The sequence below is a fragment of the Apostichopus japonicus genome, chromosome 4 (genome assembly GCF_037975245.1).
Source record: "Apostichopus japonicus isolate 1M-3 chromosome 4, ASM3797524v1, whole genome shotgun sequence".
NCBI lineage: Eukaryota > Metazoa > Echinodermata > Holothuroidea > Aspidochirotida > Stichopodidae > Apostichopus > Apostichopus japonicus.
The window spans coordinates 16,787,497-16,812,467 of NC_092564.1; the positions used below are offsets into that span (position 1 = coordinate 16,787,497).

The 24,971-nt window shown below is 39.2% G+C and overlaps 1 protein-coding gene across 2 annotated transcripts in view; it reads left to right on the top strand.

Moving 5' to 3' along the window:
• Positions 1-24,971, top strand: part of LOC139966622 (uncharacterized) — a 46,261-nt gene that overhangs the window by 8,340 nt on the left and 12,950 nt on the right. The window contains exons 2-14 of one of the 2 annotated variants that reach the window (XM_071969847.1): positions 391-422; positions 1,645-1,723; positions 3,276-3,619; positions 8,522-8,678; positions 10,230-10,513; positions 11,072-11,228; positions 16,397-16,755; positions 18,111-18,267; positions 19,391-19,671; positions 20,730-20,886; positions 22,130-22,407; positions 23,416-23,572; positions 24,537-24,814. In XM_071969847.1, coding sequence (XP_071825948.1) covers positions 391-422; positions 1,645-1,723; positions 3,276-3,619; positions 8,522-8,678; positions 10,230-10,513; positions 11,072-11,228; positions 16,397-16,755; positions 18,111-18,267; positions 19,391-19,671; positions 20,730-20,886; positions 22,130-22,407; positions 23,416-23,572; positions 24,537-24,814 — 2,720 coding nt within the window. The remainder of the gene's footprint in view (positions 1-390; positions 423-1,644; positions 1,724-3,275; positions 3,620-8,521; positions 8,679-10,229; positions 10,514-11,071; positions 11,229-16,396; positions 16,756-18,110; positions 18,268-19,390; positions 19,672-20,729; positions 20,887-22,129; positions 22,408-23,415; positions 23,573-24,536; positions 24,815-24,971) is intronic. The other variant, XM_071969849.1, reaches the window with a different exon arrangement.

Genomic DNA, 24,971 nt, shown 5'->3' on the forward strand with positions numbered 1-24,971 from the left:
GTGGTGACTGAAATGGGGGAGGGGTGTAAGGGTAGGGGGTCTAACCCTCCCCCTTTGGAAAATTTTTAGTTTTGAAACGTCCTTAGATGCAATCTGGTGCATATTTTAAGTCAAATTTGGCACGGAAGTAGCTCCCGTTCCCCTTTTCTCTATTCAGCTTTCCTTCTTTCTTCCCCTTCCGCTCTCTTCACCTTTTCTCCTTTTGCCGACAGACCCAAAATTTGCCGACAGCGACCAAATTATTGGGGGGGTGTGACACCCCCCCACACCCCCCCGCTCGCTACGCCCCTGAACTCAGATCAAACTATATTGGATAGCTTTCATACTATAGTCAACGTCAGCCTTTTCTGTTAATATGTCAATCAAAACAAATACACGTTTTCTTTTCAGGAGTGTCTGAGGCCAAGAAGAAGAAACCAGAGGTAGGAAATTTAAGTTCCGGTCAGGAAGGGGACAGACCCTTAGCCAGGCTAGGACACAGCGTGAGGGTGGTGGTGGGGTGGTGAGGGGGGGGGGAAGCCGACTAATGTACCCCTCATTTGACAAAACTATACCAATAGATTAGTACTTCCAAATTTGTTTCATTTTGCATTGATGGTAAAGGTATACAGTTAAGTTTGCTGATGGTGTTGTCTGTACAAACTTTTTTTCTGGTAAAATTATATTAATCTTCTGAAATAGTCCTTTAAGACAAAATTCGAGGAAGTTTTCAGCTGATCAGTCCAAACCTGCATGTTAATTTATTGTTTTATATAGTCTCATAACTTATACCAAAGTATTGCTTGATCTTCATATATGAACGTAGCAACGTGTCATAAATGGATGTTATACCTTTGGGTTTGGAAGTTGAACAATTTTTTTTATACTAATTTCTTCATTGTGAATATGGTTCTCGAGACAGTCGCGTGTACAGGATTTCAGATAGGAAGCGGGGGGGGGGGGGGGGTTCTGTGGAGAAATTAATTTTTTTTCCCCGACTGATTTAGTTAGGGAGCTGAATATTTGTGAGAAGGAGCAGAGACGAATGACGGATTTGTAAATTAGGGGCTGTGCAGTCAACTCCTATGGTGCGGGTAGGGGGGGGGGGGGGGGTTGGTGGTCATTCTGGAGAAAAAATATTACTTTAAGCTTCAGATGGTGCATTCTGAGGCAGGCTAAGATTATAAGTTAGGTCTGTATAGGCTTACCTCTAAACGCAAGGTTGTGATAATAAAGAATAATAAACTCCAAAATTCCCCGACTGATTTAGGAAGTTACCTTAATCTTTATGTATGGAAAAGCCAGATGCCAATAAAGTATTTGATATTGGAGGAGTGATGACGTGCCGGTCATTGACGCCGACTCCAATGTATGGGGTGTCGGGGTGGGGGAGGGTAGGGCGGTCATTCCCTCAGATCGTTTTCTTGAATTTAGACGTCAATATAGTCCAATCTGACGCATGTTTAGACTATTAGTTTGGCCTATATAATGAGGTGGTGGTGCCAATCAGCAACAATAGGTTTACATTCAATCAACAACTTATTTCAAGTTAGGGACAAGATATTGGGCAGTGGCTGTTCATTTTACAGTGTGGGATGTTTTACAAAAGTCCGCTCACAGAAATGAAATTTGATGTCTAAAAACGATCCTTTACTTCCCATTTAGGGTGTGACGGTCGTCGAGGATCGAACTGGCGATGAGGAATGTCCCAGTGACAGATACTACTGCGCAAAGACTTGTGAACGTAAGTGTTTTGCACACAGATAACTGCATAACTAACCAGATACATAACCATGGGAACCAATTTATATATATATATATATATATATATATATATATATATATATTTATATATATCGTTTGCGACAAATCGGATCCCCCTAAATACCCTCTTCCGTCCATCATATTACTTTATTACAACCCGAAAAAAACTTATGCTTTAACCTAAATATGTCATCTATATATATATATATATATATATATATATATATATATATGTTACTTGTTGAAAAAAAAGCATTTTGAATGAAGAGTATAGCAGCAACGTACCATGCACATGCATTATGCAGGCGTCACACTGTCGCGAAATTGACACCAGATGGCCATACGAATATGGAATTTTAAGTTTCTCACGAAGATGGCCCCGAACTTGGTCAACAGCCAATCAACAGCCGAAGCAAGTACGATGCCTACAGAAAGCCACACGATGGCACCCGAACCACGCACGAAGGCAACACGAAGATGTGCATTTCTATGTAAGTAGTTTACCCGCAGGACACACGAATGCCACACTAAGGCCACACGATGGCTATACACGACGACGTATTGATAAGTACATTGTCGAATGCTAGAAAGGCAAATAGCAAGAAATGAAAAAGTGAAATAAAATAATGCTTTCTTTTTGTAAGAGGAGGTGCTGGGCCTGTAAAAGTTGCTCATCATGTTCTCTGAGGTACATCAAAACAAGCAATGCTGCTGCCTTCTTTTTCCTGGTTGTCTCATCACCAAAGTATGCCATTCTGCAGGAACTGAATTGTGGTTAATTGTGATTGTGATTGTAGCTTTGGGAGTTACACATGCTCTACTCTGTAAAGTTGCTTAGGACTGACTGAGGAAGATGCTCTAAGGCTGGCCTTTATATGTCCACGTTTCCATGACACCTGGGAAACGCTTGAGATTCTCAAATTCGGCTGTCTTCGCCGACACCGTGGTCCCATCTCGATATCATCGTACTATAATACGATGGTTACTCGACGGCATTGAGAGGGCTTCACGTAGTCGTGTTGCCTTCATAAGACAATCGGGCCGCGCTTCTTGTTTCCTTCGTATTGTCTTCGTGAGGCGAAAATGCCCGATGGCACCGATGATCATACGAAGTAAAAACGAAGATGACACGATTTGATAAGATGCCCTCACGATGGCCTTATGAAGGGCAAAATGGACACACGAATTCAACACGAAAATGAACCTTCGCAAGGTCTTCCGGTAATTTTTTGGCATGCCAAAGATTTTGCCACCGCTCACGAAGTTGCTGCCGGAGCCTGAAAAACTCCACCGGCGATCATGCGATGGCTTAAGATGTCCTCACGAATGGCCCGATGTTTTTACGATCAGAGCCGATTTTGAACATTTTCTTTATCGTGTGTCCATCTGGTGTCAACTTCGGGACAGTGTGACGCCAGCATACTAGTACAGACGTGTAGCCTCACGTTCACGGTGTGATTTGGGTAAAGTGTTATAACTGACGACACTTTCATCTAGTTTACATTTCGTACTATACTTCTTACCGTTTACAGCAGAAGACCCTAATGACCCAGAAGAACCAGATCCACCTTTCGATTTCTTGCCCGACACACCTTTCGTCCCACCTTACCCTCTATGGGGTTCTTATGCCGAGATCGTTGAAACAACGGTGACCCCGGTCACTCTTTACCTGAACGAAAACAATGATGTCGCCACCGACATGAGCGTCAAATTCGACATTCCTTTCGCGTTATCGGGATCTGATCTTTGGGAAGTCTCGCTGTGGTTTAGCAAGTACAAGGATGGCAGCGGTAGACAGACCAACCTGATAGAGGAAACCCTGACCCAAAGGCAGAAAGATAAAACAGCCAAACCAGACAGAAAGTTTGGACTAGCGGTAAGTTCCTTTATTCGTGACGTAAGAGCAAAATACCAAAAAAACAATAACAAAACGGTTATATTTGAGAACTAAATCAATGTACTTTGAGACTTGAAGTTGAACTATGAACTTTATCGTGGAACTGGAGAGAAAGCCGTGTCGAGCTTAACCTGTATACAGTATAGGGACGAATCAATCTTCGTATTATTATTATTTATTCATTTATATTCTAAATATTCTTGTAAGAGGCCTCAAGTATCTTATGGTGGCCTAACTTTAGAGATCGTACCAAATGAATGGGAAAGCTTACTTCGAATCGGCAGAATAAGGTTAGGGGTTAGAAAGTAGGGTTAAGGAGTAGGGTTAGGGGTTAGGAATTAGGGTTAGGAAGTAGGGAATATGGTTAGGGGTTAGGGAGTAGGGTAAGGAAGTAGGGAATAGGGTTAGGGGTTAGGAAGTAGGGTCGATTGGTACGGATTCTAAATTAGTACCCTTATGGTTTCGTATGATAAAGTAAATATTTTGTTTAAAACTCGTATTGCTTCTTTTATCGATTCTATGTGTCAGACCTGCACCTGTTCCAAGGGCCTTGTTTAGGGGGACCTTGTGACAAACGGTAAGTTGTGTGTCACTAAAAGGAGTCCCAGAAGAAAATGTGGTTCGTGAAAAGAAATGAGAACATTATATTTTCCACACATCCTTGTGAAAGTTGTATTGCATCCACATTAATCGTACCGTTTTGTTATTGGTTCCTTGCTTTTTGCAAAGCAAGGAACCTATGCGTTCAACTTGGCGTGTGTGTGTGTGTGTGTGTGTATGTGTGTGTGTGTGTATGTGACGCTTGGCTTGTGTACACGATATCTCAATAAGGAAATGATGTATCATGATGAAACTTGTTGGGTGGATAGCCCATAGTAAGAGGAAGATCCCTATTGTTTTTGGTGCCCGCAAAGGTCACCAAAGGTCAGTTAGATGCCAAAAACCAATATATTAAAAACAGCAATAACTCCCATTGACAGGGTCTGACATGGTTGATATTTTGGGAGTAGTTGTGAATGGGGTAAGGCATCGTTTCCAAACATAACGGTAATGTGATCGAAGGTCAACAAAGGTCAATTAATGATAAAAAACTAGTATTTTTGCGATAACTTGAGAACGAAATGTCCGTTAGGGTTGGGAGTTGCTTCAATGTAATCCAATTGTCGACCCGCACCTGGGTGACCCTTGACCTCAATTTGACCTTTGGTGACCTTTACGTGTTTTGGGGGATTTTTACAGTTTTGATGCTATTTTCAGATGTCAAAGGTACCTTCTGAACATAAATGTCAATAGGTTGACCCCGTGTGACCTTTATGTGCGAAGTTATATGGGGTCAAAGTTTTTCGGTCGGAGTTAGGATGGTTGTACAGACTTGTCGTTTTGTTTTTTGGAATCAGGAGATTAAACTACATCTGAAACCAAGGTCAAAAGGTCAAAGGTCACATTAGAAAAAATGTGCTTATTTTGGGAGAAAACGAGCAAAAAAGAAAATGTTTGGTTTTGATGCTAGATTTGGATACCAAAGGTACCTTCCGATCAAAAATGTCAATGGGTTGACACCCGTGTGACCTTCGTGTGCGAAGTTATACGAGGTAAAAGTTAATTTTCAGACATTTAATGCAATAACTCCCAGTTCCAAGGTGTGACGTGGTTGATATTTTTAGACAAGTTGCAAATGGTATAGGGGAATATTTTCAAACTTAACGGTCATGTGATCCGAGGTCACCAAAGGTCAATTAATGTTAAAAAACTAGTATTTTGGAAGGAGAAAATGGGCAAAGAAAAAAATGTTTGAATTTGTATAGTTTGATGCTCTATTTAGGTCTCACCGATCAAAAATGTCAATAAGTTGACCCAAGGTGACCTTTGTATGTTAAGTTATATGAGGTCAAAGTTAATTTTCAGACATTTAGTGTAATAACTCCCAGTGCCAAGGTATTACACAGTTGATATTTTGGGACAAGTTGCAAATGGTATAGGGGAATATTTTCAAACTTAACGGTCATGTGATCCGAGGTCACTAAAGGTCAATTAATGATAAAAAACTAGTATTTTTGCGATAACTTGAGAACAAATTGTCCGTTAGGGTTGGGAGTTGCTTCAATGTAATCCAATTGTCGACCCGCATCTGGGTGACCCTTGACCTCAATTTGACCTCTGGTGACCTTTTTGTGTTTTGTGGATTTTTACAGTTTCCATGCTATTTTCAGATGTTAAAGGTACCTTCTGATCATAAATGTCAATGGGTTGACCCCCGTGTGACCTTTGTGTGCGAAGTTATACGAGGTCAAAGTTAATTTTCAGACATTTAATGCAATAACTCCCAGTTCCAAGGTGTGACACGGTTGATATTTTTGGAGTAGTTGCAAATGGTATAGGGTAATATTTTCAAACTTAACGGTCATGTGATCCAAGGTCACCAAAGGTCAATTAATGATAAAAAAATAGTATTTTTGCGATAACTTGAGAACGAATTGTCAGTTAGGGTTGGGAGTTGCTTCTACGTAATCCAATTGTCCACCCACATCTGGGTGACCCTTGACCTCAATTTGACCTCTGGTGACCTTTTTGTGTTTTGGGGATTTTTACAGTTTTGATGCTATTTTCAGATGTTAAAGGTACCTTCTGATCATAAATGTCAATGGGTTGACCCCCGTGTGACCTTTGTGTGCGAAGTTATACAAGGTCAAAGTTAATTTTCAGACATTTAATGCAATGACTCCCAGTTCCAAGGTGTGACACGGTTGATACTTTTGGAGTAGTTGCAAATGGTATAGGGTAATATTTTCAAACTTAACGGTCATGTGATCCAAGGTCACCAAAGGTCAATTAATGATAAAAAACTAGTATTTTTGCGATAACTTGAGAACGAATTGTCCGTTAGGGTTGGGAGTTGCTTCTACGTAATCCAATTGTCCACCCACATCTGGGTGACCCTTGACCTCAATTTGACCTCTGGTGAACTTTTCGTGTTTTGGGGATTTTTACAGTTTCGATGCTATTTTCAGATGTTAAAGGTACCTTCTGATCATAAATGTCAATAGGTTGACCCCTGGATGAGCTTTCTGTGTGAAGTTATAGGAGGTCAAAGTTAATTTTCAGACATTTCATGCAATAACTCCCAGTGCCAAGGTGTGACAAGGTTGATTTTTTTGGACAAGTTGCGAATGGTATAGGGGAATATTTTCAAACTTAGCGGTCATGTGATCCAAGGTCACCAAAGGTCAGCTAATGTTAAAAAACTAGTATTTTAGGGGGAGAAAATGGGCAAAGAAAACATGTTTGAATTTTTACAGTTTTGATGCTCCGTTTAGGTCTCACCGATCAAAAATGTCAATTGGTTGACCTACGGGTAACCTTTGTGTGTGAAGTTATGTATACAAGTTCAAAGTTAATTTTCAGACATTTAATGCAATTAAATCCCAATGCCAAGGTGTGACACGGTTGATAATTTGGGACAAGTTGTGAATGGGGTGTTGGAACATTTTCAAACTTAAAAGTCATGTCATCTGTGGTCACCAATGTTATCATATCTGTTGACCCGCTTGTAGGTGACCTTATACTTCTTACATTTTCGACGCCATATTTAGATCTCAAAAGTGCCTTTTGATCAAAAATCCGATCACATTTTGTGATCACAAAAGTGTTGGCTATAGTGTTGGTTACTTTATGCGTACATGTAGGACCACAATTACTTGGACTATTTGAGCCCAATCTTGCTTGATAATATGTGTATTGTCATATACCCCAAGCAAGGAACCACAGTGCCCTTGGGCTCTTGTTCAATGGTTATTGAAAGTTGAAAAGGTCACAGTTTGCACTGGAGCAAACAAGTTTGTTGTCATATAGTTGCACTTTCGCCCCCTCCCCCTCCCAATATCCAACCCTCCCCCTCTCTATGTCTCTTCTTTTACCTTGGATTGGATATGGTTCCAACTTTGTGAAGTTGAAAATTGGGATGTCATGTTTTCAAATTTTGCTGAATCCCAGTTTGGAATAGAAAAATGGGATGCAACTTTTGCAAATTAAACCGGAACGTAGTTCTATTACATGTCCTTCTATTTGCTTCAAGTTCACTTATGTTGAAACAGTTTCAGTTGTTGTTATCCCTAAAATGGGATGGAAATAGATTGTAAACAATATATGTACCAGGATGCATAGCATAAACCCTGCCTTCAGTAATTCAATATGTCAAGGGGCAATTACCATGCAGTATAGCCCCCAAAGAATAAGTCAGAGGTGAAAATACAAATCAGTTGCATTACCTTTTCTACCGCATCATATTTTTTTGACAGACCCTTCTAAATTAAATTTGGAGGTCAATTAAGGGTTATTTAGTGCATGTGTATAATAGGTCATTTCTTGTACCATTCTCCCCCAAATATCTTTGTGAGTGTGATATTGTCACTGACATAGTAGGGGAAAATTCATATTAACGAAATATTATGTAATGGCATATTTGTCGCCGAAACATTTTCACAAACATTGGCTGAAGCTGTAAGTTTTTATCTGTTATACGCTCTATACCGAGTGTTGTAGGGAAAGTTGTACAGTTTATGAGTCACTGTTGTACATTCCTACGGTACTATTAAAAAATGACTCGAGTATCAGTAAAAATCCAATAGCCTAAAATAGCCTGCAGGTACCTATATGCTATAAAATATACGAGCTAGGGACCAACTATACAAATCTTGGATTAAATGAATAAAAGTGTGCAAAATAGGGTGCTAATTTACATGAGAGAGAGATAAAGAGGGGGGGGGGAGGGTTAGCTAATGACTATGACACTTTTTTTCAATCACATTCAGACCGACTTAAATTAATACATTAATAATACATAATGCATTAATACAAATATAATATCAATAATCTTGTATCCAGGATCTTGATCAGAATGTGGACCTCAGCGATGGTACCGGTTGTGGGAAGTTTAAGTACATTTGCGGAGAGATCAGAAAGAATAATCCTAATCCAGACTTTGAACTGATTAACAGGACACCCGATGCCCCACGAGGATGCGCTAAGGTAACATGTAAAGGTGAGACGCAATGCTATTCATATGTGACATGTATTGATGAAAAAGATTTCCGGAGGAGAAGGGAGGTGGGGAGGTTGGGGTGAGGTGGTGGTAGTAGGATGAGGGACATGGCCAAAGGTAACATGTATAATGAGACACATATCTGTTTATTCATATGGCATTGACTGATAACATTTATTTGTGGAGGAGAGGTGGAGTGGGTGCGGGGGGGGGCAGTGAGGGGACGGATGGAAATTACATGTTGATGTGTTGTAAAGTTCTGTCTATTAACATGGCATGTATTGCTGACCTTTACCTGTGGCCGAAGGTTTGGGGTGGGGTGGGGTGGGATGTGGTAGAGCTGAGCAAATGAAGTATCTTGTAAATGTGGTATGTACAGTAAATGCCAATATCTGGGTGAATATTACAAGGTTCATAGATGTTATTAGACTATGGCAAGTATGTATATATTCAGTGTACGGTTTTTAAAACTCTGAATGAAATTTATCATTTTACAAAGAGGTGGAGGACGGGGTCAGGATTTCAACACCACAAAGTTAGTTATTGGCACAGACTTGTGTGTGGACCTCATTGTAGAGCACATTAGTAGCCAGTATTTGCCACAGATTGCTCTATTTGACGTCTAAAATTGTTACTAATTTGGAGCGATAGGGGGAAGGGGGCGGGGGGGTAGACCCTTGTCTAACTTCAGGGCATCGACAATTTCAGGGTCCCATCCCCTCCATTTTAACATTAGATCTTCCCCTAGATGAGTGGGGGGGGGGGGTTGTGAGGCAGGAAACGATGATGCAAAGATGATATGTGAGGGTAAGAAGGGGAAGTGAGAAGGAAGGGGGAAAGAGTTCAAGCTTTCAGGGAATCAAGAAGAACTTCAAGCTTGCTATTACAAAGTCTGAGAATACAATATCAAAGTTATCAGTACAGTAGTCATACCAGGTTACTACCAGCTCAACATATACGGGTTGTTCAAAAACGTAAAGAAGTTAAGTTTTGGTGGGTTTCTCCTGAATTTGTTTTAATTTAGAGTTCCATCTATATATTGTTGTCCTACCTCTCTTAAGAGTTTTTAAACTACTATATCTTTACAAATATATTCACATAAAAATTGTCTGAAGGGCTGCAACCATATTTTTGTGCTGAGGTTGGGGTGGGCGGGGGAGGAGGGGTAAGATGTAAAGTCGTTTAGGAGTGGGGCGATTGCTTAGATGCAACATGGTGCAATTTTTTATTTTGAAGCAATGTTGAAGAATCCCCAACAGTTTAGGTTATACCGCATATACATGCTTTTTATGATTTTGTAATTGTCTGTTTGCCAATGGGGGGGGGGGGAGTTATCCCCCTGATATTTTTTGGGGGTACAATCCCTGACCCCTCAGAAGTATAGTTGGGTCTGCTCGTTCAGTTCATGTAGAAGATTAATATTTAGGTTATGCGCATGTGTTACGATATAATATGTTAAGTGGTTTGTAACCATCATGTAATAGTAATATACTAATTTTCTGTGTTGAATTTGTTGATTGGTCGATTTTTTTTTATGCATCATCCAATAAGATCGTGGAAGCTCCGAACCAAAGACTGTTCAATTCGAGTCGGTGACGCCTACTGGAGTGGAACTGTTTGTTGGTGAGAAAAACAAAGTCAGCACAGATGTAGATATCGTATTTAACCAGGCAAATACCGACCCAGATACTGCTGGGGAGAATCTATGGCAGCTTTCTCTGTGGTACAGTAAAGATGAAGATGGCGAAGGCCGAGCCACAGGATTGGTCGAGTCTACCCTGTCACAGGAACAAGGAGCCCAGCCCGTGGACAACTTTAATCCATTCGTGTTTGAGGTAAATATAAATTTCTGGACATAAAACTGATACTATATGTAACGAAGGACCTGATGTTGGTGGAGGCGGTTGTGAATGCGAGAAAGAGGGAGGGGGTAGGGATGGGGGGAATTAAAGAAGAAGGAGTGGATAATCGTTCAGTGACTAGCCAGCATACAAAAGATGAAGATCATCAACAATTAACACCTCAAAAAAGAGTAAAAAACACTACTATTTATAATGCCAATGGGCTATTTTGGCAGCCAAAGATGAGCCTACCACTGTTTAGTAACATGAACAGGAACATAAGCAGGTGGGAAGTGATGAAGAAGCATTGGCTAATTAATTGGGGAAGTTTCAAGTTGGAACATGAAATAATGGCGTTGTGAACGTTTCATTGTATTGTTGGTTTTTTCATTCTTTTATTTTTCGTATCCAATTATCACCAGTGAGCTTTTTTAAAGGCGCTGCCAATAAATATTTACCAGAGGCAAAGAACAATGTTAGAAACGTCGATTCTTTTAATTCTCAGCAGAGGGAATAGCATTTACAATGTGCTTTATTATGTTCTGTGTATAGGGTCTCCCTACCAAAGTTGATCTGAGAGACGCGATTGGCTGTGGGAAATATAAGTATATCTGTGCACAGATCAGGAAAGACGACCCAGAACCAGATTACGAACAGATTGGCAAGAGCCGAGCAGCAACTGTAGGATGTGCACCTGTGACATGCAGTAGTAAGTCGTAAAGATTGATTATTGTGTGTCTGTTTACATCAAGTGTACTACATTTAAAGTGTGGATCAGTAGTCTCCCAATCTCTCGTCTTCAAACACAATATAAAGTTATAATGTAGCTCTGTATGTGAGGAACTTATAGGAGAGAAGTGGGTGCATATCTTGTATTGTTATACTTTCATCCTGGTTTTCCACCTGTCGTTAATTTTGGCAGGATATTTGAACCAGAAGGCAAAACTAAAACTGGATTGAGGTTTGATGGATAACTTCATTGTATACAGGGTATGGGGCAATGTTATCCATGTGGGCCTATCATGAAAAAAGTTTTTGTTTATATGAGTACTGCACAAACTGTTGACCCACCCGTTGATGAATTTTGGCAAAAATTCATACATTTATGCTCAAACAGGCTGTTACCTTCACATTTCGCTATTACCAGTTCATATATTTTGATTGTCCTTGAATCTATACTGTCACAAACTTATTTTATGCCATAGTGTGTTGTACTTATTACTAGGGATGAACTATGCCCAATCGCAAAGAACCAAACATTATATGCACTTCGTAGTTTTTATTCTTTGCAGTAATAGAATTGAAAACGTTAAAAAAATATTCCTTTGTTAAATCTGCTGAAATTTTGTGGATAGCATGATTGATTGCAGCTCATCAAACCGTCAACTTATATGTAGCGCTCCTGGCCAGGAGGTCCTAGGCTATTTATAGATTAGTTGGAAAGTCTGTAGAAACTACACTCCCAATCGACATTTATTATTGATATCCGAAGTGTAATCATATAGACCAATTTATCACATCATGCTTGAGACTATCAAGTATGGAATAGTTCTGTTAATCTTTTGTGGGACCGTTCCACCCAATTTGACACGGGAGTGGGGAAAGTCCGTAGACACTACATGGATCTATGGTGATGTCCGCAAGGTAATCATGGACCAATCACATCATGCTTGATACTCCCAAGTATGGAATAATCCTGTTAAACTATTGTGGGACCGTTCGACTCAATTTGACACGGGGTGGTCAACGTATGAGCTGTCTAAGAGTAGCCTACAATGATTATTATTGAAAATCTTTGTACACAACGCCCTGCTTTGGGCCCTCACGTGAGGATTTTTTTCGCCCTGAACAACTTTGGGTAACCATCACTGAAGCGTTACATACACAACATTTCAGCAAATTTGGACAAAAGCTGTAGGAGTATCATTTTTGGTTCCTTGCTTTAGCAAAAGGAACCTATGCAGTCAGGTTGGCGTGTGTGTGTATGTGTGCGTGTGTGTATGTGTGTGTGTCTGTGACACTTGCTTGGGTACGCTCTATCTCAATAAGGGAATGTTGGATTGAGGCCAAACTTGGACTATGGATCCGCCATATGGAGAAGGTGTGCCCTATTGTTTCTGGTGCCCACAAAGGTCACCAAAGGTCAGTTATGGTCCGAAAACCAAAAATGTTAAAACTGCAATAACTCCCAGTGCCAACGTGTGACAAGATTGATATTAGGGGAGCATTTTCAAACTTAACGGTCATGTGATCCGAGGTCACCAAAGGTCAATTAATGATAAAAAACTAGTATTTTTGCGATAACTTGAGAACAAAATGTCCGTTAGGGTTGGGAGTTGCTTCAATGTTATCCAATTGTTGACCCGCATCTGGGTGACCCTTGACCTCAATTTGACCTTTGGTGACCTTTACGTGTTTTTGTGGATTTTTACAGTTTCGATGCTATTTTCAGATGTCAAAGGTACCTTCTGATCATAAATGTCAATAGGTTGACCCTGTGTGACCTTTATGTGCGAAGTTATATGGGGTCAAAGTTTTTCGGTCGGAGTTAGGATGGTTGTACAGACTTGTCGTTTTGTTTTTTGGAATCAGGAGATTAAACTACATCTGAAACCAAGGTCAAAAGGTCAAAGGTCACATTAGAAAAAATGTGCTTATTTTGGGAGGAAACGAGCAAAAAGGAAATGTTTGGTTTTGATGCTAGATTTGGATATCAAAGGTACCTTCCGATCAAAAATGTCAATTGGTTGACACCCGTGTGACCTTCGTGTGCGAAGTTATACGAGGTCAAAGTTCATTTTCAGACATTTAATGCAACAACTCCCAGTTCCAAGGTGTGACATGGTTGATATTTTTGGACAAGTTGCAAATGGTATAGGGAAATATTTTCAAACTTAAGGGTCATGTGATCCGAGGTCACCAAAGGTCAATTAATGTTAAAAAACTAGTATTTTTGGGGCAGAAAATGGGCAAAGAAAAAATGTTTGAATTTGTTTAGTTTGATGCTCTAATTTAGGTCTCATCAATCAAAAATGTCAATAAGTTGACCCAAGGTGACCTTTGTATGTTAAGTTATATGAGGTCAAAGTTAATTTTCAGACATTTAATGCAACAACTCCCAGTTCCAAGGTGTTTCACAGTTGATATTTTGAGGCAAGTTGCAAATGGTATAGGGGAATATTTTCAAACTTAAGGGTCATGTGATCCGAGGTCACCAAAGGTCAATTAATGATAAAAAACTAGTATTTTTGAGGTAACTTGAGAACAAATTGTCCGTTAGGGTTGGGAGTTGCTTCAATGTAATCCAATTGTCGACCCGCATCTGGGTGACCCTTGACCTCAATTTGACCTCTGGTGACCTTTTCGTGTTTTGTGGATTTTTACAGTTTCGATGCTATTTTCAGATGTTAAAGGTACCTTCTGATCATAAATGTTAATGGGTTGACCCCCGTCTGACCTTCGTGTGCGAAGTTATATGAGGTCAAAGTTAATTTTCAGACATTTAGTGTAATAACTTCCAGTGCCGAGGTGTTACACAGTTGATATTTTGAGACAAGTTGCAAATGGTATAGGGGAATATTTTCAAACTTAAGGGTCATGTGATCCAACTCATCAAAGGTCAATTAATGATAAAAAACTAGTATTTTTGCGATAACTTGAGAACAAATTGTCCGTTAGGGTTGGGAGTTGCTTCAATGTAATCCAATTGTCGACCCGCATCTGGGTGACCCTTGACCTCAATTCGACCTCTGGTGATCTTTTCATGTTTTGTGGATTTTTACAGTTTCGATGCTATTTTCAGATGTTAAAGGTACCTTCTGATCATAAATGTCAATGGGTTGACCCCCATGTGACCTTCGTGTGCGAAGTTATATGAGGTCAAAGTTAATTTTCACACCTTTAATGCAATAACTCCCAGTGCCAAGGTGTGACAAGGTTTATTTTTTTGGACAAGTTGCAAATGGTATAGGGGAATTTTTTCAAACTTAACGGTCATGTGGTCCAACGTCACCAAAGGTCAGCTAATGTTAAAAAAGTAGTATTTTGGGGGGAGAAAATGGGCAAAGAAAAAATGTTTGCATTTTTACAGTCATGCTCTATTTAGGTCTCACCGATCAAAAATGTCAATTGGTTGACCTTCGGGTGACCTTTGTGTGTGAAGTTATGTATACAAGTTCAAAGTTATTTTTTTTAATTTAATGCAATTAAATCTCAATGCCAAGGTGTGACATTGTTGATATTTTGGGACAAGTTGTGAACGGAGTGGTGGAACATTTTGAAACGTAAAGGTCATGTCATCTGAGGTCACCAATGTTATCATATCTGTTAGCATGCTTGTAGGTCTCTTATATTTCTTACATTTTCGACGCCATATTTAGATCTCAAAAGTGCCTTTTGATCCAAAATCCGATCACATTTTGTGATCACAAAAGTGTTGGCTATAGTGTTGGTTACTTTATGGGAACATGTAGGACCACAATTACTTGGACTATTTGAGCCCAATCTTGCTTGATAATATTATGTGTATTGTCATATACCCCAAGCAAGGAACCACAGTGCCCTTGGGCTCTTGTTGACATTTACAGAATTAGAAAACGACCTCTCGTGACCTCAAATGACTTTCACTACTAGAGTAAAGATATCTTAACTCGATTAGCATGGTTATGCAACGACCGGGGAGTTACTTTTCTGTTATCCCTGATTTGTTGATTATTAATGAATGTACTGCGAGGGCTCCGCCTAAGAAGTCTAACGTAATTAGCTTAAGTTGATCAGTAGACCTGGTGTAGAATAGGCATAACGTAACGCTTATATCTTTAACAATCAAAAGTAAGTTGGGATATTCTTTGAAGACTTGAACAAGGTTCTGTTGATACTCCCTACCCACATATGTTTGCGTGTTTCAGTGCAAACTCGATTAGGCTACAGCAAGTGTACTGTTACTTGTTAGCCTAGCCTGAGGCCCAACTAAGCTAGGCCCACAGGCGTTTAGAATAAATAATACAGAGTGTTTAAATATAATATTAAGAAAAGGGCAATAAGCCCCCAGTTCCAGCTAAGGTACCGGCATTAACATAAGGAAAAACAGAAATTTTGAATGTAATTTTTGGAAATGAAATTTGGCATTTCACAAGAAATTAACCTTTCTGACTGCAGAAATGCATGCACTGTTTACATTGCAGTCATAATATATCACGAATCATATTCAAAGAGTCAGGGCGATCTGGTTTTTTAGGGAATTGGTTATTGACAAAAGGAATTTTCTTATGTGGGACTGAAGTTAAAACGTAGTGATCATGACAATTTCAAAAGCAAACCTCACTAATTTCAAAGGCTAACCTCACTATTTGCATCAATATGATGTCCTATCCCAGTGTGCAAATTCTCTATTTAAATGAAAATATTTTGGATGGGTTGCATAAGTTCATATGTTGTATGTAGAGCTACTTTAATTGTTGAGTATTGCTGTTATACCAAGGTCAAACGTTCATGTGAGATCAGTTATTGTACTGTAGGAGTCAAACTCTACAAACAAAAAGCAAAAACTTGATCAAACTTTGAACTTAGTGTGAAGTAGATCCACTTTAGTGGGTTCAAATACGGCCTAATGGTTTTTGTGTAGGTCAAAGGACAATGGAGGTCAACAGATGTCAAAACCTAGCAACCATTATAATTCCAAGAAGCAAATTAAGATAGGATATATGGGCTACATACTTGGTAGATAGGGCCAAATGGGTGCAAATATCTTGTTGGTAACAATATACCTGAATCTTGTGTGCAGTCTTCCATGAAATGTTCTGAAGTGTGGCAATGAATCACTAAGCCTTATTGCTTTCTTGATTTTGCATGGTCTGTTTGCTTTTCGTGTGTCTACAGGGCGGAATCCTGATGGTTCTAAAGACCCTGTCGACGATCCCAATGACAAAGATCCTAAAGATCCCAAGGATAAGGACAAGTTCCCACCAGATCCAGAGGAAGATCCCATCATTGAAGTGGTTGCCACGACAACTACCCCAGTGACCCTTTATCTGGATGAGGTTAATGATGTCACCACCGACGTTGCAGTCACGTTTGACACAGATGACATCATCAAGGGGTCGGACCTTTGGGAAATGTCCAATTGGTTCAGCAAGCAGAAGGACGGATCAGGCAAACAGACAAACTTCCAGGAATCTGTCCTCACCTCGAGGCAAAGAGGCAAGACTGTCAAACCTAATAAGGACCTTACTTACGTGGTAAGTATACAGACTGATGTTTGTGTCTGCATGTAATTACTGGTCTCTTACTCATCTACTGTCGTTGACAGTTTGCAAATTTGCTTTCTCTTCATTCTGTCAAATTTCAGGACTGATCTTCAAGAATATCTATTGGTTGTCTCTCGTAGAATTTCTTTTCATGTTTTCCAAACGTCAACGTCAGTAGTTTTAGCAGGGTTGACGTCAAATGAAATCAAGAAAATATAACTAAATTGCTGTTACTGCAGAGTATGTTGAAAGAAGCTTAGTGTATGCTATGCACAAGCTCTGTGGTAGATGTGGTAATTGTATTAGACTACTGGAAAATCCTCACATATCAGCCTAGGACTTCTTTGGTAAAATTTAACCACATCGGTAACCATATGCACATGCATTGACTACATCATCTGATAATGATTTCTTTTCCAAGGCAACAAAAAGGAAAAAAGGAAAAGGAATAAGTGTGATGGTGGATGGTGGCAGTGTACTGTATGTGTATTTTCAAATTTTGGATTTGTTGGCTTAGTATAAGCATGACTTCCACACAGCAAACAGTCCTGGCCTTTATCACGCTCAGTTTGAACAATTCAGGAGGCTCAAAGATGATCTCTGTACATGGCATCTTAAGTTGTCTCAAAGACAGTTAAGAGGTTACAGACCAGTTTCTCTTTCATAAACTGGACCTTTGTTTAGGGGAAGCATTGTTTGGGTGATAGCATTGCAGGCATGTGACATTCATTCTTTTAATAAAAACTTTTAAATTAAGGTTTGAAGTAGAATTTTTTTGCTATCTGCAGTTGTTTTAAATGGAACTGTGACAGCATGACAGTGCATCTCTGCCATTGTCTGCCATGCAGGTTGTTATTCTGGATATGAGGAAGTTATCGTTGTAAGGGTTATATATTAAACTATCTTTTTCAGAACCTTAATTGGTTTCTGACCACAAGTGAGCCATTATACAGATATCTCTGCAATGGTCATGAAGCAAGAACCCTCTGTTCTGATATTTAATTTGAACAATTTTAATGCAGTTGCCATATTAGTCATGTAAAATTGAGTGGAATGTTTTGTGGCAAGGATGAATATATGCTTTGGAAATTTAAATTTTTCACTGTGCAGAAATCAGTGGTGTCTTGTGAATAGCTATACTCCTCTGGTTGAAACTTTTTAATACTTAATTCATTTATTTCACTAATTGTGAAACTGGCGATGACATATGGTCTGGAAGAATGTCAGAGAACCCCCCACCCCCACCCCACCCCCACCCATTGAGACCATCCTTTAATAGAGAAACCCATATGTTGGGGTATTTGAATCAATAATGTTCCATTTCCCCTCTCTCACATCTCTATTAGGAACTTCCACAATCTGTAGACCTCACTGATGGCTCTGGTTGTGGCAAATACAGATACATCTGTTCAGAGATCAGAAAATTCAATCCTACTCCAGACTTTCAAATTAAAGATCGGTACAAGTTGTCTAGACGTGGATGTGCTCAGGTTACTTGCAAAGGTGAGGTTTCATTTTAGATAAATTGCAAATGATGCATTAGTTTGTATTTCAGTTTTGAGTAATTATTTAGTGTTCAAATATGGTGTAGCAGTCTCTTGAAGTCTCTGAATTTTTTCTTTTATAAAGAAAAAAAATGTACTATGGTTTATTTGTAGGGAAAAATACTGATATACCTCTGTGGAAATATATAGCAGTTTTACCATTTTTGTAGAACATTTTATGATGCAATACTTGATAAATTATTCCCTAGCTGCATTATTAGAAAATGTGATAGTGGGAAAGGCAACAATTATTCACAATTTCTCTGTGAGAAACCATCTTGTGTCAACAAATGTTTTGGAAATCTTGTTGTGAATAATAATTTCTCGAATGTACTCTGTTCAAAATTTATACTTCAAAAAGTTTTCTAAATTTGCTTTATTTCATAGAAATAGATATGGTAGAAAAATACATTATGGTAATTTTTATATATTTTTTTAACAGGACAAAATGGATAAGGCGGTATGTGCATGTAAAGTGATTAAGTTAGACAAAATGTGCACTTCACTAAGTTTTTCTGTTCAGTGTTACATTTGTTTACAATGGACTAGAGACACAAAACCATCTTCTTGTTTGGCCTAATATCCTGCTGATAATGAATGTAACAGCTTTAAATAGCCGACCCTTTAGTATAAAACTTCTGAATTTAATTGTCATTGGTATTTGCCAACTAGATTTAAGCATGTTTCAAAAATTGCTTGAAGTTTACCAAAATTACATTTCTGGAGCTTCTTACTCTTCGAGTTATCTCCAGAGCTGAGTGTTTCAATGAGATATAACTTAATCTAAGTTTGTCTTAGAGTGGAACACTGCTCAGAGGGTGGCAGTAAAAAAATGCTTGTTGAAGTTTTCAACATGAATGACCTTTTTTATTTATTGACTTTCCAACTTTTCCAGTATATTTAGAAATCAGGACCACTTAGGGTTTGTGTGCTCATCTGAAACGACGTACCTGCTTGACCAAACCAAACCTTGAATGTTAAAAATCCAGCCTAGAGTTTGACAATTTGTCTCTGAGGATAAAGCAAATCATTCATGATCATGATTTTAATTTTTTTATTCTTTGCTTGGTCTGTTTACACAGCAAGGGATGATGACACCACTCCAACCGTTCAGTTTGCAGCGGTACAGCCTACACCAGTCACTCTGTACATGGGCGAAAGGACCGACGTCACCACAGACGTAGATGTCAAATTCAAGGAGGAGAACACCGACCCCAACACCGCTGGTGTCAACCTCTGGCAGATGGCTCTTTGGTTCAGTAAATCCGACATTGGATCGGGAAAGACCACCGACTATGTACATAGTACACTCAACGAAGCCCAGGGAGAGAAATCTGTTGACTTTGATGACTTTGTCATGGAGGTATGAGAACTTTATCAAAAAAGAAACATGTAAGGTGGCATGGACATAGTTTGAAGGTTGTATACCATACTTGTTAGGGCATGGGGAAGGGGGTAGAGGATGGTGGGTACATGTGTCTGATGTTCAAAGGAGCACAGATTGCACAAGTTGATCCAAACTTAAAATGTCATCCTTGGGTTGCCAAAATTTTAAGTCAGGTGCACCAAGTTTTGCTGATGATAAAAAATAAAAATGGTATGATTTTCTTATTTTCCAATCCATGTCTTGCAAGCTCCCAGATAAAAAGTAAGGTGTTTTTGTTGTCGACAAAACTTGACGACGATACAAGCAAAATAATTTTCTGTCATGGTTGTGTCAGTGGTTCTTATAGGGTTAGTTTTAAGGGCGGCATTTTCATGGAAAAACTGGAAGGGGAGAGACACCAAAACAGCTACGGGTGCTATCAGACTTGGTTGAATCCTGGGGATTGTAGGGTATCAAGTAACACTTGATTTACAATTAAGATGATAACAAAAGTGGCCCTCTGTAGAAGACTTAGCTGGCCTGAACAGAGCAGAAGGTGGAGTTGCATTTTTTCCACAATTTGGTGGCACCATGCCTGCTGGAAATTAACCACAAATAACATGGGATTGGTAGTTGAAGGCACATGGAGGGAATTTCTCACATTTCAAGGTGGATGTTATTTTCTCTTCAATCTCTCTGAATAGTGAGAAAGTAAGAAAGACAAAGGCTGAAAAGATTACTGCTCAGATGTTTGCTCTCAAAGTTTGAGCAGTTGTGGTTTTAAGGTTTTCTTAATATTTGAGTTGAAATTTTTCATAAAATGTTACTAATCTTATCTCTAGGTGAAGGTAGAGCGAATAGCCAGAGATGGATTGTACACTGTTTTCTTTCATGTCAAATGTCTTTCAACTACATCATCAGCAGATTTTTAGAATACCTAAATGCCATGTCAAACAAATTTAACTTAACATAGAAACTTGACAAAATATTACCAAGTTTCCAATCACGCTTAGTTTCTACTTTTGGGCAATTTTGTATCATTCTCACTATTAAAGCAATTACCGATCACAGCGGATTTAACAGACCAACTGGGCTGCGGTAAATACAGGTTCATCTGCGCAAGGATCCGCAAGGACAGTCCTGAACCAGATTATGAGCTGATTGGTAAGAGTGTCTCTGCTACGACCGGCTGTGCTCCTGTCACCTGTGAAAGTAAGTTATTTTTTCTCTCCAAACTATGGTGACCTTAGAGGTGATAAGTTAGTAATTCAACAAAACAGAAAAGAAAAAAAAAACATTACTGCCCATTATGTATGTATGTATTTTAGATCCTCCTGCAAGCAGGAACTCGCGAAGAAGCCTCTTTGGCTTATCAAAGCCGCAAGCTGACCGAAGTCAGTCTCTTAGATTCATATTTTAGGTCCATGATTATGAATTGTCAATTGTCAACAACTCTGTAACTGGATGACATACATTAATCTTGGAGTGACTCGAACCAGGGACCTGATGATTGGATGGCACCTTTGTTAGCCACTGAGCCAACACTCCACAATAAAAATTGATGTGCATACGGCACGTTGCCTTGCTGTGCTCTAGAATAGCGGTCAGCAGACAGGCCTCCTTTGTAAGGTCCTAGCATGTCTCACCTAGTTGAGTGGTGTGATCGGACACAAAGCATCGTAACTGATGTCTACTACAGCTTCACATCAGTCATCGGATGGATCTATCTGCTCACTATGCATGTACTAATTTTATTGTCATTTTCTTTTAGAACTAATACGCTTCATTAGGAAATTAAACTCAACTGGTTTTGGGGGTTTTTTTTGGGGGGAGGGGAGTGGGGAACTTATTTTAAGAAGCTAGAACACTTAACATTTGTAAAGAACATTTATCCTTGCTACTTGTAAAGAGTCTTGTAGCAAGTGATGCATAAATATATGCTATAGCAATTCCAAATTGTTGAAGTGAGCCACAACAAGTTCTTCTAGTTTTGCAGTGATATCTAATTAAGTATTGTCACTCTGATCATATTGAAAAGTGCAGAACAGTCAGATGGAATGTACTACCACACAAGCAAACACATAACGTGACCAAACAGCACTTATCTTTCCCATGGTACTCTTTTGGTGAACCATAGTTCATGTTTGTATTTCACTTTCCTCATAAGTAACAAAGACTATTAAAGCACCAAACAAAGAACTAGGACAACAAGTGTTTTCAAGAGGAAAGATAAATATGTTTGGCTAGGATGATGAAGTGCAGCTCTAGTGATCTTAGGATATCAAGTCCATGTCGTGCTCGACAGATTTCTTTTGAAAATCTTCAGGTGTATCCAGTACTCCAGACTGTACGATATCCCCTTCTCCTCCACCTTACCGATTTCTTTCCCCTGTCAATTGTGTTTACTGTGATTTGATTTATTGGGAATCGTTTCTCGCGACAATTCTTCACGCAGCTCGACCCGAGGGCGACGAAGATAGAAAACTGGAGATCGTTTCGACCAACCCGTCCCCGGTGACGCTCTACAAGAATGAGGTCAACGATGTCACAACGGACGTGACGGTGGAATTCGACGCCGATTACGGTGTGGAAGGAAAGAAACTCTGGCAGATGTCTTTGTGGTTCAGTAAGTCTCCAGCCGGTGACGGCAAGAAGACCAACTTCAAGGAGTCTACTCTCAACGGCCCGCAGAGAAATCAACCTCTGAATATCGAGGATCCATTGTTCTTTGAGGTACAGACAGGTTTCATCATTCTTTGAGAGATTTAACACAATGGTCATTGTTTCTTTGTGGTATAAACAAATGTCGTTGTTTCTTTGAGTCTTTGATTGACCAGTGTTATATTGGAAATGAAAGAGTGAATTCCACTGAAACAAAAAGGTTTCTGTTTAATAAATGTGCAACCATGCCATCATCACAAGTTTTAGTCAAAGTTGTCACACTTGTTGTGGCAAAGTGTGACAATCTTCAAGGTGACGTGCACTATAGAGGTAAAAAACAAAACCAAGAAAAAGAGAGAAGAAAAAGCCAAAACATAAAGCAGACCCCAAGAGTCGATTTATATATATTTTATTTTATTTATTCATTTCATTTCATTTCATTTCTTTTTGTTTCTTCGTAACATACAATAATAACAATATATACAAATTATGTGTCAATATTGAAAATTAAATTTATGTTACAAAAGAAAGTGATGTAAAAAAAAATCCTCTGTATGCTTGTGAGGCAGATCACTCCTTTTCTAAAAATAGGAGAAGAAAAAATAAAATAAAAATAGAGTAAGAGAAAGGTATGAAGGAATAACAACAAACCAAGTGATCAATAAGTATTTATGTAATGCTTAGTATGTTTGCATTTAAAACATGAAAGTTGGTTGCAGTTATGAATTTCAGTAGGAAGGTTATTTTAAGCAAATGTTAGTGTTAAGAACGTGGTATGGAGCAGAGTCATCTAGGCCACCTTGTATTATGGTCATACGTGTCACAGTCAAGTATGTTGATGCAAGATTGTGAATAATTCGGTGAGAAAATGTAGCTTCTTGAACGTGATATAAGACTGATGAATTTCAACAGATCGAGGGAAGAAAACAATCTATGTATATATACATGTATATAAATATATGTATACATGTGTATATATATATATATATTTTTTATTTCTTGTTGGGAAGCTGTATTTTCTTGCCATATTTAGGACACTATTTGTGGCTATGTTTAATAATGGTTGGTTCCCTTTCTCAGGCCCTGCCACAAACTGTGGACCTCACAGATGGTATTGGTTGCGGCAAGTACAAGTATATTTGTGCCGAGATCCGTAAACACGAACCTGAACCAAACTTTAGCTACACCCTCAAGAAGAAGAATTCTCCAAAGGGATGTGCCAAGGTGACATGTATAGGTAAGTCAATCAGCCTTCCAGTCTGTCTGTCTTCAATAAATACTAACAAATAGAGAAATGGTAATGAAGAAGAGCTGTATATGCTGCGAGGCTGCCTTTATAAACTTTACGATAACATTAAAACAAATTGAAAAAATAATGATGAATGACAAGGTAAAGCATAATATTGGTAGCTTGCCGAAATGGTCTATTCCAGGTAAGTCACAGAACATTAGAACCTGCGATGTTTAATAACTGCTCATTGCAAAGTTGTATATTGCCAGTAATCATTATTGTATGTTTGTACTTGCATGTTCACTCTTGAACATTTACATGGCTTATCTGATGTAAAATCTACCAGGAGACAATCAATCCTATAGTATGAATCAGTGGTCTGCAAAAGTTTCTGAGTCAGGTCTTATTAAAAAGGAATGTTACATGGTGTCATAAATGGGATTAGGAGACAGAGCATCAGTAAATCTCAGTCAGTCATGCTCATCCACAATCTTGAATATTTATTAAGTGTTTTCTTATAACAAGGAACATTACATGGTGTCATAAGTGGGATCAGAAGGTCTTCACATTTAAAATCCAGCCTTCAGTTAGACTGCCATTCATTATTTGCCACTGCCCACTTCTTCACCTTTCAAGCTTATTAGTCTGGAACGTTAGCCTGTGTGTTACATAATCAATTCGCCAAGCCTAGCTAAGGAAACCCGCTTGGAAATGTCACTTGCACAGCTCAAATTTACCTGTGGTATTAAAAGGCGCATTATTCCAAATGAGCTCATTGCCAGTTGGCACTGCTTGCTTTTATGCCAATCATTTAGAAGCCAATTTCATCAATATTGCAGCATGTCAACTTCCATACTTAAATCAGATTTTAAAGGCTACCTATCGCTATTCTATCGCTTAACTTGAAAAAATGTGAAAGAAAATTCCATAACCTCTCTTTCCCTTTTTTTTTTGTGGTGTGTCTGTCAAGATCGTAAGAAGGAAACTCCAACAGTGGAGTTTAAATCCGTCCAGCCGACACCAGTGACCCTCATCATCGGAGAAAGTAATGACGTGACCACGGACGTCACCGTAGAGTTTGAACCAGAGACCACCGACCCATCGGTCTCCGGTAAGGGTCTCTGGGACATGTCGGTCTGGTTCAGTAAATCTGACACGGGGGCAGGTTCCTCCACCGGTATGGTGGAGAGCGCCCTCTCTGGCCCACAAAAGAAACAACCTGTTGACTTGGGAGATTTTGAATTTTCGGTGAGTAGAGAACGGCACGAGGCGTCCCAAATTTGCTGCACTGCCTTTAGAAATATACCTAGTCGCGCTAGTTGTTCTGCAGAGTTCACAATGTACAGACACATTTGTTGTATGATCACTACTCTCACTCCAGAACCGGTAGTTCGTAAAAGTTATT